At 35.2% G+C, this 13,659-nt stretch overlaps 1 protein-coding gene across 1 annotated transcript; it reads left to right on the forward strand.

Annotated features, from left to right (window-relative positions):
* The first annotated feature begins 7,522 nt into the window (after positions 1-7,522).
* On the forward strand, positions 7,523-8,721 carry LOC111998959 (uncharacterized). The gene has a single exon (XM_024031087.2). The coding sequence runs from the start codon at positions 7,814-7,816 to the stop codon at positions 8,567-8,569; it is 756 nt and encodes a 251-aa protein (XP_023886855.1). The 5' UTR covers positions 7,523-7,813; the 3' UTR covers positions 8,570-8,721.
* Positions 8,722-13,659: the final 4,938 nt, after the last annotated feature.

Consider the following 13,659-nt stretch of genomic DNA (forward strand, 5'->3'; position numbering starts at 1 on the left):
AATTCAATCGGTTCTTTGCTCAATTTCTGCCTTTTTCCAAGCCGATCATTATCCTCGGCATCTTTTACTGAAGCCACACTTAGGATCCCCTTCCGTCGCCTCAAATTAGTGCCAATTGAAGTCGTGTGTATAACCTCTATAACCCCCGATGGTGGCAAGAGCGTTCCCTCAATTCCTTGATGTCTGCCTTATTGTGTTGCCTTCTGGTGCAACTATGAACTCCTTCAAATGCCCAAATTTCACCAGCTGTTCCAAAAGATCCTTGAATACCTTGCACTACTTGGTTGTGTGCCTTTTTTCCAGGTGATACGTACAATATAGATTCTGATTTCTCCTTGCTAGGTCACCCCCTATCTTTCTTGGCCATCGAAAATATGGTTCATTTTAATCTACTCCAAAATCTTATGAACGAGGTCTTTGAATTCTACATTAATCTCCCCAGTTTAGGTGTTAAGCTCTTGAATTCTTATTTCTCTCCTCAATCTCAGTTGAAAACCCCCGAGCCATGAATCCTTTGCATAGTATGAAGTAGCGGAAACCTTACCTTTACTTTGCTATTGGTCATCTTTTAGCCTCTTGTACTCTTCAATTTTCCTCATAAGCTGATGCATACTCTTGGGGGGTCGCATGGTTAACGAATCTCTTAGCTCAGAATCCTGAGGAAGTCCTAACCTAAAGTACTGGCGGCCACTTTCTCATTACCTCCCCCAATTTCATTGTACAACTCCCAATATCGGTTGACATAACTTTGAAGAGTCTCTCCCGTCCCCATCTTCATGGACAATAGTGCATCAATAGGTTGGGGTACCCGACTGCAAGTAATTAATCAAGTCCTAAACTCCTGAACTAGTTCCCCAAAATTGTGGATTGACCCCTTTTTTAACCCATTAAACCACCTTAAAACTATAAGCCCAAGGCTAGAAGGAAATACCTTACACATAAGTGCGTCATTCTGACTATGAAGTGACATCATCTGGATGTAATGGCTGACATGTTCAACAGGGTCTACCTTACCATCATATGAGATGAACGATGGGTGGTTAAAATGCCTTGGCATTTAAGTACGCTCAATTTCATCAGAAAATGGCGATCGAGCAACTCTCCATAGTTCCCGACTCATCGCATCCATTGTAGTGTTGTGACACCCATGTCGGTTGGGTGAGTCCGTGCATCGCTCAGTCTTTCTCTTGATCGACACGAACTACTTTGGTGGGAGGACTCCCTCCTGCTCTCTCCTGTATTGCCAGAATTGTTAGGAGATTCATCACGATTCCTTCTTTGACGTCTTCCCCGTACTTCTAACTCCAACTCTCTGAGATGTTTGCGTAGGCGCTCCATTTCCTAATCCCTTCTTTCGTGGATTTCTTGCTCGGGGATGTAAGATGTTGATCTATACCCCTACGAAGAACCTTCCCCTAAATCCAACTATACTACTTGCTCTTCATGCATGCGATCCTGGTCCCTTTTCTGCTCTCTTTCATGCCTTCTTAAGCCCTGAGATGTTGATATTAATGCTAGTCTCCCATTTTCAAAGGTAGTAGACTTTAACTGGAAGTTTAGTTGAGTAGGAGATTCCCTCAGACGGTGCCAATTATAGCGTGTACAGCTCGGTTAATGCAGGGACGGACCCAAGATTTCAAGTTAGGGGGGCCGGAGATAAGCGAAAAAATAAAATAAAAAAGAAAATCAGATACATATCCATATAGTATTAAGAAAATTCAACCAAGACAAATACACAAAAATCATTATTTCTTAATATATTAAGATGCAATCATCTACCAATAAAAATAAAAGACATAAAACACTATTAGGTTTATATTTTTTTGGATTTGCATTTTTTTAAGATTTACGTGGATTGCGTTAATGATTCATGATTTTGGAGGGGGCCCAATTCTTTTTTTTTTTGAAAATTAAGCTACTAATTTTTTTTTGGGCCTGGGGGGCCCTAGGCCCCTACCTGGGTCTGTTCCTGGTTAATGGGCTATTTACCAAGCTGTGCTCACAATCTATTTGTTGTTGTGTGAGTATGGGTATCCTACAATGGGAAGTTCCTAGAAACGCAATTCTTCTACCTTTTTGACAATCTCTAATGATTCCCGAGTAAGCTCTGTCTCTCTCTTTCTCAGTTTTCTCTCTCTTTCTGCTCTCTCACCCAAAAATGTCCAACCCCCTTTCCTTCCTCTTCCCATCTATTTATAGGCTTGCTTAGTGGGTTTGTTATGATTGCGTGGAATGGCTTTTCGTGCAAATGGGGCCCCTTTGGGATTATCCCTGACAAAAAGGGGTCCCACTTTGGGAGTGGGTGTGTCAATTTTGGAACTTGCGACTGACACCAGATATTGTTCGGCAAGCGACCTCCCCCAAGGCATTATCGAGATACATTAGAGACAGGCTCCAAGCAACACTGGACCCTGAGGTTGTAATAGTTCTCAAGTTGTCTCGAGCCGACCAATATGGGTCGGGCCTATGGTATGGCCCTCATGTGATCCATGGCCTGTGGGCCATCAAACAATAGGCTGGTGGATCCGTTCACCATATAATATCTATCCTTTAAATGTATATATATCCCCACTTTTTATAGTGGTAGAACAAATGGACCAAAGTGGACCGAAAACGCGAATATACTGAACTAGATAAAATGGACCAAATATAACCAAAGTGGACCAAATAAGACCTAATGGTCCAAACAGGACTAAAATGGACAAAATGGACCAAATAGGACTGATGTTTAGATAATAGACCAAATAAGACCAAAGTGAACCAATGTGGACTGAATATAACCAAATGTGATCGAATAAGATTTATCCCCACTATTTATAGGGGTATAAAAAAATCAAGCCACTTCACTATTTCCTAACATGAGTGGAACCTCATTATAGCTAATTTTCTTACAAGTGTGCGTTTTTTTTTTCTTCATTTCAAATAAATGCAAACAATCTAAATTGGTGCAATCATTCTATAAATTTAGAGATACATATTTTTAGACAGTATTAAAAGGATGTCAGTAAATTGCTGAGCGTTTTTTCTACTTTAGATTTTTGGTTTTGGGACGTCTAGGTTTGTTGTTATATTGTTATCTTTTTCTTTTGGTTGGGTAGCACAAATCTTATTTTATGTACTCTTGATAAAGACGATTTAGATTTTAACTCTCTAAATTTTAATACAATGTCCCAAAAAAAAATCATAATTAAACTAATTGATAGGGAATGCTAGCTGGTTGATTCACGTTTGATTTCACCCATCTCTATAATATCTAAAAGTGGAAGTGTAGAATTTATTGTTATTATGCTTCTATTGAGCTATATTTGCGGCCATGTTATCATCTTTTTTTCTTTCCATTTTTTGCTCTAATTTTTTTACACTATTAAATATATAAATTATGGATATTGAAAAATTAAAATTACAATAATTAATATTCACATTAGTTAAAATAGGACCAAAGTGGACAACATGGATCGAATACGAGCAAAATAGATAGAATAGACCGAATAGGACCAAAGTGGATCGATCGAATAGGACCAAAGTTAATAGAATGGACCGAAAAGAACCAAAGTGGACTAAATAGGACCGAATAGGGTCAAAGTGGACAGAATGGACCAAATAGAACCAAAGTGGATCGGATAGGTCACAGGACCGAAGTTTACAAAAGTGGACTGAATAAGTACAATGTGGACCAAATAGGGCCGAAGTGGACCAAATGAACTAAATGGGACCAAATAAGACCGAATATAACCAAAGTGGACCGAAGTACACATAAATATAAGAGAAACACATTTGTAGTGAAAAATTTGGTTTAAAAATCAAATAAATAAAACAATGATGTTGTGAAGCCTTCAAAGTGAGGTAACAAATATAGCTATAGAATATATATATATATATATTCTAAGTTTTATTTATATAACTTTAAGTTTTATTTATCAATTCTTAATTAAACATGCAATTCATACATCATAAATAAATATAGGACATTCAATGTTTGGCAACTTGTTGTCAATCTGAGTTTTGATGTATTTGGAATCATAAAAAATGATGCACACAGTTGTTATTGTAGTTGAATTTCTAGTTTGATTGTATGGGCTCTACATATATTTGGCATGTGAANAGTAGGAGATTCCCTCAGACGGTGCCAATTATAGCGTGTACAGCTCGGTTAATGCAGGGACGGACCCAAGATTTCAAGTTAGGGGGGCCGGAGATAAGCGAAAAAATAAAATAAAAAAGAAAATCAGATACATATCCATATAGTATTAAGAAAATTCAACCAAGACAAATACACAAAAATCATTATTTCTTAATATATTAAGATGCAATCATCTACCAATAAAAATAAAAGACATAAAACACTATTAGGTTTATATTTTTTTGGATTTGCATTTTTTTAAGATTTACGTGGATTGCGTTAATGATTCATGATTTTGGAGGGGGCCCAAGTCTTTTTTTTTTTGAAAATTAAGCTACTAATTTTTTTTTGGGCCTGGGGGGCCCTAGGCCCCTACCTGGGTCTGTTCCTGGTTAATGGGCTATTTACCAAGCTGTGCTCACAATCTATTTGTTGTTGTGTGAGTATGGGTATCCTACAATGGGAAGTTCCTAGAAACGCAATTCTTCTACCTTTTTGACAATCTCTAATGATTCCCGAGTAAGCTCTGTCTCTCTCTTTCTCAGTTTTCTCTCTCTTTCTGCTCTCTCACCCAAAAATGTCCAACCCCCTTTCCTTCCTCTTCCCATCTATTTATAGGCTTGCTTAGTGGGTTTGTTATGATTGCGTGGAACGGCTTTTCGTGCAAATGGGGCCCCTTTGGGATTATCCCTAACAAAAAGGGGTCCCACTTTGGGAGTGGGTGTGTCAATTTTGGAACTTGCGACTGACACCAGATATTGTTCGGCAAGCGACCTCCCCCAAGGCATTATCGAGATACATTAGAGACAGGCTCCAAGCAACACTGGACCCTGAGGTTGTAATAGTTCTCAAGTTGTCTCGAGCCGACCAATATGGGTCGGGCCTATGGTATGGCCCTCATGCGATCCATGGCCTGTGGGCCATCAAACAATAGGCTGGTGGATCCGTTCACCATATAATATCTATCCTTTAAATGTATATATATCCCCACTTTTTATAGTGGTAGAACAAATGGACCAAAGTGGACCGAAAACGAGAATATACTGAACTAGATAAAATGGACCAAATATAACCAAAGTGGACCAAATAAGACCTAATGGTCCAAACAGGACTAAAATGGACAAAATGGACCAAATAGGACTGATGTTTAGATAATAGACCAAATAAGACCAAAGTGAACCAATGTGGACTGAATATAACCAAATGTGATCGAATAAGATTTATCCCCACTATTTATAGGGGTATAAAAAAATCAAGCCACTTCACTATTTCCTAACATGAGTGGAACCTCATTATAGCTAATTTTCTTACAAGTGTGCGTTTTTTTTTTCTTCATTTCAAATAAATGCAAACAATCTAAATTGGTGCAATCATTCTATAAATTTAGAGATACATATTTTTAGACAGTATTAAAAGGATGTCAGTAAATTGCTGAGCGTTTTTTCTACTTTAGATTTTTGGTTTTGGGACGTCTAGGTTTGTTGTTATATTGTTATCTTTTTCTTTTGGTTGGGTAGCACAAATCTTATTTTATGTACTCTTGATAAAGACGATTTAGATTTTAACTCTCTAAATTTTAATACAATGTCCCAAAAAAAAAATCATAATTAAACTAATTGATAGGGAATGCTAGCTGGTTGATTCACGCTTGATTTCACCCATCTCTATAATATCTAAAAGTGGAAGTGTAGAATTTATTGTTATTATGCTTCTATTGAGCTATATTTGCGGCCATGTTATCATCTTTTTTTCTTTCCATTTTTTGCTCTAATTTTTTTACACTATTAAATATATAAATTATGGATATTGAAAAATTAAAATTACAATAATTAATATTCACATTAGTTAAAATAGGACCAAAGTGGACAACATGGATCGAATACGAGCAAAATAGATAGAATAGACCGAATAGGACCAAAGTGGATCGATCGAATAGGACCAAAGTTAATAGAATGGACCGAAAAGAACCAAAGTGGACTAAATAGGACCGAATAGGGTCAAAGTGGACAGAATGGACCAAATAGAACCAAAGTGGATCGGATAGGTCACAGGACCGAAGTTTACAAAAGTGGACTGAATAAGTACAATGTGGACCAAATAGGGCCGAAGTGGACCAAATGAACTAAATGGGACCAAATAAGACCGAATATAACCAAAGTGGACCGAAGTACACATAAATATAAGAGAAACACATTTGTAGTGAAAAATTTGGTTTAAAAATCAAATAAATAAAACAATGATGTTGTGAAGCCTTCAAAGTGAGGTAACAAATATAGCTATAGAATATATATATATATATATTCTAAGTTTTATTTATATAACTTTAAGTTTTATTTATCAATTCTTAATTAAACATGCAATTCATACATCATAAATAAATATAGGACATCTCAATGTTTGGCAACTTGTTGTCAATCTGAGTTTTGATGAAAAATTTAAGAAATTAATAAGAACAAATATATTGTAAAAAATAAGGATTAGATGAAGAATTTGTATTATAATCAAATTAAGATTTTTATCAACTTAGAAATTATCGGAGAAGAAAAATCGTATATATTTTTTCTTAAAATCTAAAAATCTAAAAAAATTTCTACAATTTAGTGAGGCCTCTTGGCACAACCATGGCGTCTAAGCCCAACTTTTATTATAAATAAGGATTAGATGGATTAGATGAAGAATTTGGATTGTAATCAAATTAAGATTTTTATCAACTTAGAAATTATAGGAAAAGAAAATTCGTATATATTTTTTCTTAAAATCTAAAAATCTAAAATTTTTAAAGAAATTAATAAGAACAAATATATTGTAAAAAATAAGGATTAGATGGATTAGATGAAGAATTTGTATTATAATCAAATTAAGATTTTTATCAACTTAAAAATTATAGGAGAAGAAAAATCGTATATATATTTTTATTAAAATATAAAAATATAAAAAAAATTAAAATTTAATAAAGCTACTTGATGCAATCATGACATCTAAACTCAACTTTTATTATATGATACGATATATATATATATATATAATTGAAAAATTACCAAACATAAGTCAAACTCAATTAACAAAAGCTGGTATTTATTTGCTTTAAGATGAGCACACCAGAGGGGTCACATTCACTCACTATTACATTAATTTGTTTCCAATTTACGAGAAAATACGTGTTGTTTCCGTTTGCAAGTGTTCCCCTCACATGAGGTGGATCTCACAAGTGTGTGAGGTCCACTCATGCTAGTGAGAAGACGCAGAAACAGCATATGCCACCTCCCTGTTTACACCGAATCCTATGGCTTGTAAGTAGCTCAGGGACATCTGATCTGACAAACAGCGACCACAAACGCAAAGAGATAAGATTTAGACCACACATTTTCTTTCTTCCCAACATAACAAGCCACGTATCCATTTCATTCCTTAATCTCCTATTAAACTGCCACTTGTTCGCCTTCTTCGCCTTAACCGCTTCACCTCTTATCTTCCATCTCCATAAATTCTCTCCTCACTTTTGTTCTTATTTCCCATCTCTTTTCAAAAAAACTGAGAATCCCCAACTCAATAATTTCCTTACTTTCAAGCAAGAAAATCCTAACCCAAGTTTCTTTGGTCTTAGTTCCACTTCTTTCTTTTTCCCTTTCTTAATTTCAAGCAAGAGAATTCCCCTATATCCTAATCCAAGTCTCTCACCCAGAAAGAGAGAAAATGTCAGGTGGGGTTGGGCCAACTTGCAATGATATTAGCCTCCCAAAAGAGCAAGAATATGAAAATAAACAAAGCAATGACCAAAATTCCTTGAAGACCAACACCACCACCACCACCAAATACCCTTCACGCAAAGCTGGGCTCCTCTCTCTCCGTCAGCTCAACGTTCTTGCTGTCATTATTATCTTCTCAGCCAGTGGCATGGTAGGCCCTGAAGACTTTGCTTTTGTCATCTTTTCCCCCTTCTACATGTACTTCATTTCAAAGGTTGCATTCCCACCCCTCCACCCTTCAAAGGAACCAAGTGTTTTTAGCCCTCAAAACAAGATTCTTCGAATCTATGTTTTTGTTGGTGCAATCGTTGGTCTTTTCCTCCCCATAGCATATATACTTCATGGCATCTTTGAAGGTGATCAACAAGGAATCAAGGCAGCAGCACCACACGTTTTTCTTCTATCAAGCCAAATTTTCATGGAAGGAGTGACATTCTCGGGCATGTTTTCATTGCCAGTTCGTGCTTTTGTGCCGGTGTGCTATAATGCAAAGAGGTTATTTACCATTGATGACTGGCTGAGGAGTGAGTTCTCAAAGGTTGATGAAGAGTTTGGAGGGTCTAAAAGGAGATTGTATGTTGGGAGAGGGCTTGCCATTGCTAATATGGCGTTTTGGTCCTTCAACATTTTTGGGTTCTTGTTGCCTGTCTATCTTCCTAAAGCTTTAAAGAGATATTACTCTGCGTATAAGGTGAAAGACTGAAAATGATTGGAGCTCTTTTCTTTTTTTAATGATTAGTGCTATGTGATGTAAGTTTGTTTCTGTGACTTAGTAAGAGTTCAAGGAGTGATTTGCCGGTGTGCTCCATAAATATATGAAGTTTTATTCTAGAAATATAAAGTTCTGGTTCTACATATGTTTTGTGCAGATTTACCATCATGGGAAATATGGTACACCATCCGTGAACTAATTCAAAACAGGGAGGCAAATATTACTGAATGACTGAATTTAATTACCACATTACATAAGTGAACTAATCAAGTAGAAGTGTATAACCATGCTCGTATACTCATTATATGAGAAGGTAGTACAGTATCATTTAAGAAAGAACTCGTTAGCATTTAACCCGAAACTCAATCAGCCTTATCTTGTTTAAAAATAATAACAATCAGCCTTATTCAAGCTTAGCTTGAATACATTCTCTCAAAAAAAAAAAAGCTTAGCTTGAATGCAATCGAATTATGTTCAAGTTGTGTTGTGTATGTAGTCATATACTTGGTCGAGCCTTCTATAAGCAACACTGAGCTTGTTAATTAGCCTACTGTCAATTTTATATAAAAACTAAGATATTGCGCTTCACTTCTAAGCTATATAAATGCAAAATATCCTTGTCCACAACACAAAAAGTCTTAGTCCCAATTTTTTTTTTTGAAGTTGATTATGATCCTCAACAAGATTAGTTTAGATTAGTTAGGATCACTCACATATATTCATCCAAGTTGGCTGCAATTTATTTACAACTACAAGAATATGTGATCACCAAGTTATAGAGATTCATCCAAGCTATGGGCTGTTTAAGCAATCTATCTACAACTACAAGAATATTAATTTGAGAGATTCATTCCTAGGATTGATGGAATTGATGATGAGTGTCAGTTTGTGTACTCGTAGCTTTTGGTAGCTGAGATGTTAAATATGATACAAAAAATAGTTTGGTACATAATTTTAAACACATGTTTTTAGTTTTAAACAATATTAGACGCATTTTTACACATTTTTCCACCCACACGTATTTTTTTTTAAAAAAAACTGAAAACTGTTATTTAAACATGTAAAGTTGTGATTTACAACTATTTTGTGTTGATCTTACTTTACATGATCCGTTTTTTAGTGTGTTGAAAAATTCAAAAACCTATAAAAATTGAAAAATCTTCAAAAAGTTTGATAACTTGTGTTGTGTATATCACATATGAGTTTGGCCTAGTACCTTCGTATTAATGGTGTAGTGCATTTACGAGCTTAGCTTGTTATGTATGCACATCTATCTTTGTGAGAAAAATCTTGAAATCTATCTGTGACTGTTATAAATCGATCTTCAAGCTTGTCATGAATGATTGGTCAATAGTCTTAATGGATTTGATACTTGCATAGACTTGTGTCTATATATCTTCCACTATTTTTTTGTTTTTTGTTTTTTTTTTGTTTTTTGTTTTTTGTTTTTTGTTTTTTTTTTTGTTTTTTGTTTTTTTTTGCTTAAAGAGCTCAACAAATAAAAAAAAAAAAAAAAAAAAAAGCTTAGCTTGAATGCAATCGAATTATGTTCAAGTTGGGTTGTGTATGTAGTCATATACTTGGTCGAGCCTTCTATAAGCAACACTAATTAGCCTACTGTCAATTTTATATAAAAACTAAGATATTGCGCTTCACTTCTAAGCTATATAAATGCAAAATATCCTTGTCCACAACACAAAAAGCCTTAGTCCCAATTTTTTTTTTTGAAGTTGATTATGATCCTCAACAAGATTAGTTTAGATTAGTTAGGATCACTCACATATATTCATCCAAGTTGGCTGCAATTTATTTACAACTACAAGAATATGTGATCACCAAGTTATAGAGATTCATCCAAGCTATAGGCTGTTTAAGCAATCTATCTACAACTACAAGAATATTAATTTGATCACCAAGTTATAGAGATTCATTCCTAGGATTGATGGAATTGATGATGAGTGTCAGTTTGTGTACTCGTAGCTTTTGGTAGCTGAGATGTTAAATATGATACAAAAAATAGTTTGGTACATAATTTTAAACACATGTTTTTAGTTTTAAACAATATTAGATGCATTTTTACACATTTTTCCGCCAACACGTATTTTTTTTAAAAAAAAAACTGAAAACTGTTATTTAAACATGTAAAGTTGTGATTTACAACTATTTTGTGTTGATCTTACTTTACATGATCCGTTTTTTAGTGTGTTAAAAAATTCAAAAACCTATAAAAATTGAAAATTTTTCAAAAAGTTTGATAACTTGTGTTGTGTATATCACATATGAGTTTAGCCTAGTACCTTCGTATCAATGGTGTAGTGCATTTACGAGCTTAGCTTGTTATGTATGCACATCTATCTTTGTGGGAAAAATCTTGAAATCTATCTATGACTGTTATAAATCGATCTTCAAGCTTGTCATGAATGATTGGTCAATAGTCTTAATGGATTTGATACTTGCATAGACTTGTGTCTATACATCTTCCCACTATTTTTTTGTTTTTTGTTTTTTGTTTTTTTTTGCTTAAAGAGCTCAACAAATGTAAATCTTAAAATGAAAAGAGATAATGAGCTGCAAAAGCTGTCGCACATACTAGTATTTGACTAGAAAAAAGAAAAACGACTTGTATTGAAATATATGGTGCTCAAAAAGCCAAAAGCTTATACAATATTGAAATATCAAAAATTTCAGGCACCAATCTCAAAATGAGATGTACTGTTCATAAATGATCAAATGTTATGATTTGTAAAGAAGTCAAATGAAAAACTTCAAAGATCTGTAATCATTTTCTTGTGAGAGGTCATATATATTCATTTCCATAATTGAAATAGATCACTTGACCTAGTTCCAGTTGTGTATGACTTGATTGAATTGATCATTGAAGTTTCACTTTGGACTAAGGACTATTTCACATTTGATACTCATACACAACACACAAGACTTTTGTTCAATAAATGCTTATTTCATTTGTGTGATTCTACATGATCAAATGTGATGTGTATACTCAATTGATTGTAGATCAAACCCAAAAAGATTTTGAGTATTTTATATGTTTTTGAAAGTGTTTTTATACTTTTGTGTTTTGAGTTTTTGTTCAAATTGCATTTTTCATGTTTTTCATCAAAAACTTCTTCAGAGGCATTTTCGCTAGAAGCTCGCAACTAAGCTCTTCCCGTGAAAATATGTTAAGGCAAAACTTGAAAAACACAAAATTCAGACGAAGACTCTCGCGATTGTCTTGCAACTAAAGACTTCCCACGAAAGGTTTTGTGCTTCAATGCATTTTTTGCGAGTAACTTCGCGAGTAGGTAACCCACGAAAAACGCATGTTTTCAGTTTTAAAGGTTGATGTGACAAATTTTCAAATACACTTCAGTTTCCCTCTTTTCACCTTCCTCGTGTCTCTTTCAAACCCAAATCAATTTTCACTCAAAACCACAACAAACTTCAAGTACAATCTTTGCAAAATCACTTCAAAGGTATGTTTTCAACAATCTTTTCTTCTTTTTCCTTAGATTATGGAGAAATTGTTCTAGGTTACTTGATTTGGGGATTTTTGAAAAATGGGTTGGGAACCTTAATTTTGGTCAAAATTTTGTCAATCTTTTGATTGGGCTTTGTCTCAAGTGACTTGTTTGTGACTATATTGGCCCCATGTGGCAATTTTAACATGTATTTAGGCAGCTTTTCACATATTTATGCATTACCCACATGTTAAGTATAGTGTTGCATATCAAGTGTTTGATAAAATGCTTAAGTGGCATTTTTGAGTTGTTTTGGACTCTAATGAGTTCCAAATTTTGGGATTTCCCAAGATTGAACATGTTTCACATGTTTTGATCATTGGGTGTATGTTTTACACATTTTGACCCAACTATGCCTATTCATGCCTTGCCATGCATCACCTAGGCATACCTCATGCATACTTGATGCACACATATGCACAGTTGTCATTTTTTTTTTTTTTTTTTTTTTGCATTTTAATGATAATTACATGTTTTTAGCATTTATACCATGTTCATTTGACACTGTTGTGTTTTGTCTTAAGTTTTTGTGTTTATTTTTATGAACTAACTTAACACTAATCAAGTTAATGTTCGTGTTTTGTGTTTTGCACTTGTATTTCTTTGTTTTGTGTTTATATGTGCAAATGTCTCCCACCAAGCATTCTGCTTCCAAGAAATCCTCCAAGCGTCCACGCACGGACTCCGACAACTTCAGGTCCATTGAGGCAGACATGGCATATAATGATTGCTACAAACGAGCAACAATTATTATGGAAAGGGTCGTTAGATTGGAGACTCTTGAGAACACTTCCATACCTAAAGTGTATAAGGAGAGAATTTGGATGAAGCTGCTGAATCCAAGTGGCAATGTTTATGCAGAAATCATTCGAGAATTCTTCTCAAGTGCCACTGTGGATGGAGACCACATTAATTGTTGGGTGCGACACAAGGAATTTGTCATCACAAGGGACTCCATCCAAGAATTCTTAGAGGTCCGCCCACCTTCTCAGCCAATCGCCGTACACTATGATGACAGATTGGACTCTCTTGAGCCAATGGTGGAGCTTTTTGGTGGCTTGCTCAATAAGAAGTCGATGAACACCATCTCGTTCAATGCATAGATGAGGACTTTAGCATATGTCATGATCCACAACCTATATCCAGTCATAAACTTGACAACACTGTCCGGGCCAAGGACCATTTTCCTTTATGATCTCTACACATGTAAAGAGATCGACATATGTGGACACATATACCCCCTCTTCACAAAGAGCATCACCAAAAGAAACTCAAGAACAATATTGTCATTCCCCACTCTCATCATGGGCCTTATTGCAAAGACAAAACTGAAGATTCTAAGCGGCCTTACTATCATGCCAAGGGACTATGCCATTGGTGCTAACACAGTGACTAGAAGCAGAGCCCACATCACCAAACCCAAAATCGACATTTCTCAAATACCAAGAGATAATGTTGAGGAAGAGGGTGGAGATACTAAGGAAGAAATTGACAGTTTCACCACAGCACCAGAGAGTTCTGCTCATCCATCCTCTCAAGCATAAGCACGGGGACCCGATC

Source organism: Quercus suber, unplaced genomic scaffold (genome assembly GCF_002906115.3).
Source record: "Quercus suber isolate HL8 unplaced genomic scaffold, Cork oak 2.0 scaffold_5, whole genome shotgun sequence".
Taxonomy (NCBI): Eukaryota; Viridiplantae; Streptophyta; class Magnoliopsida; order Fagales; family Fagaceae; genus Quercus; species Quercus suber.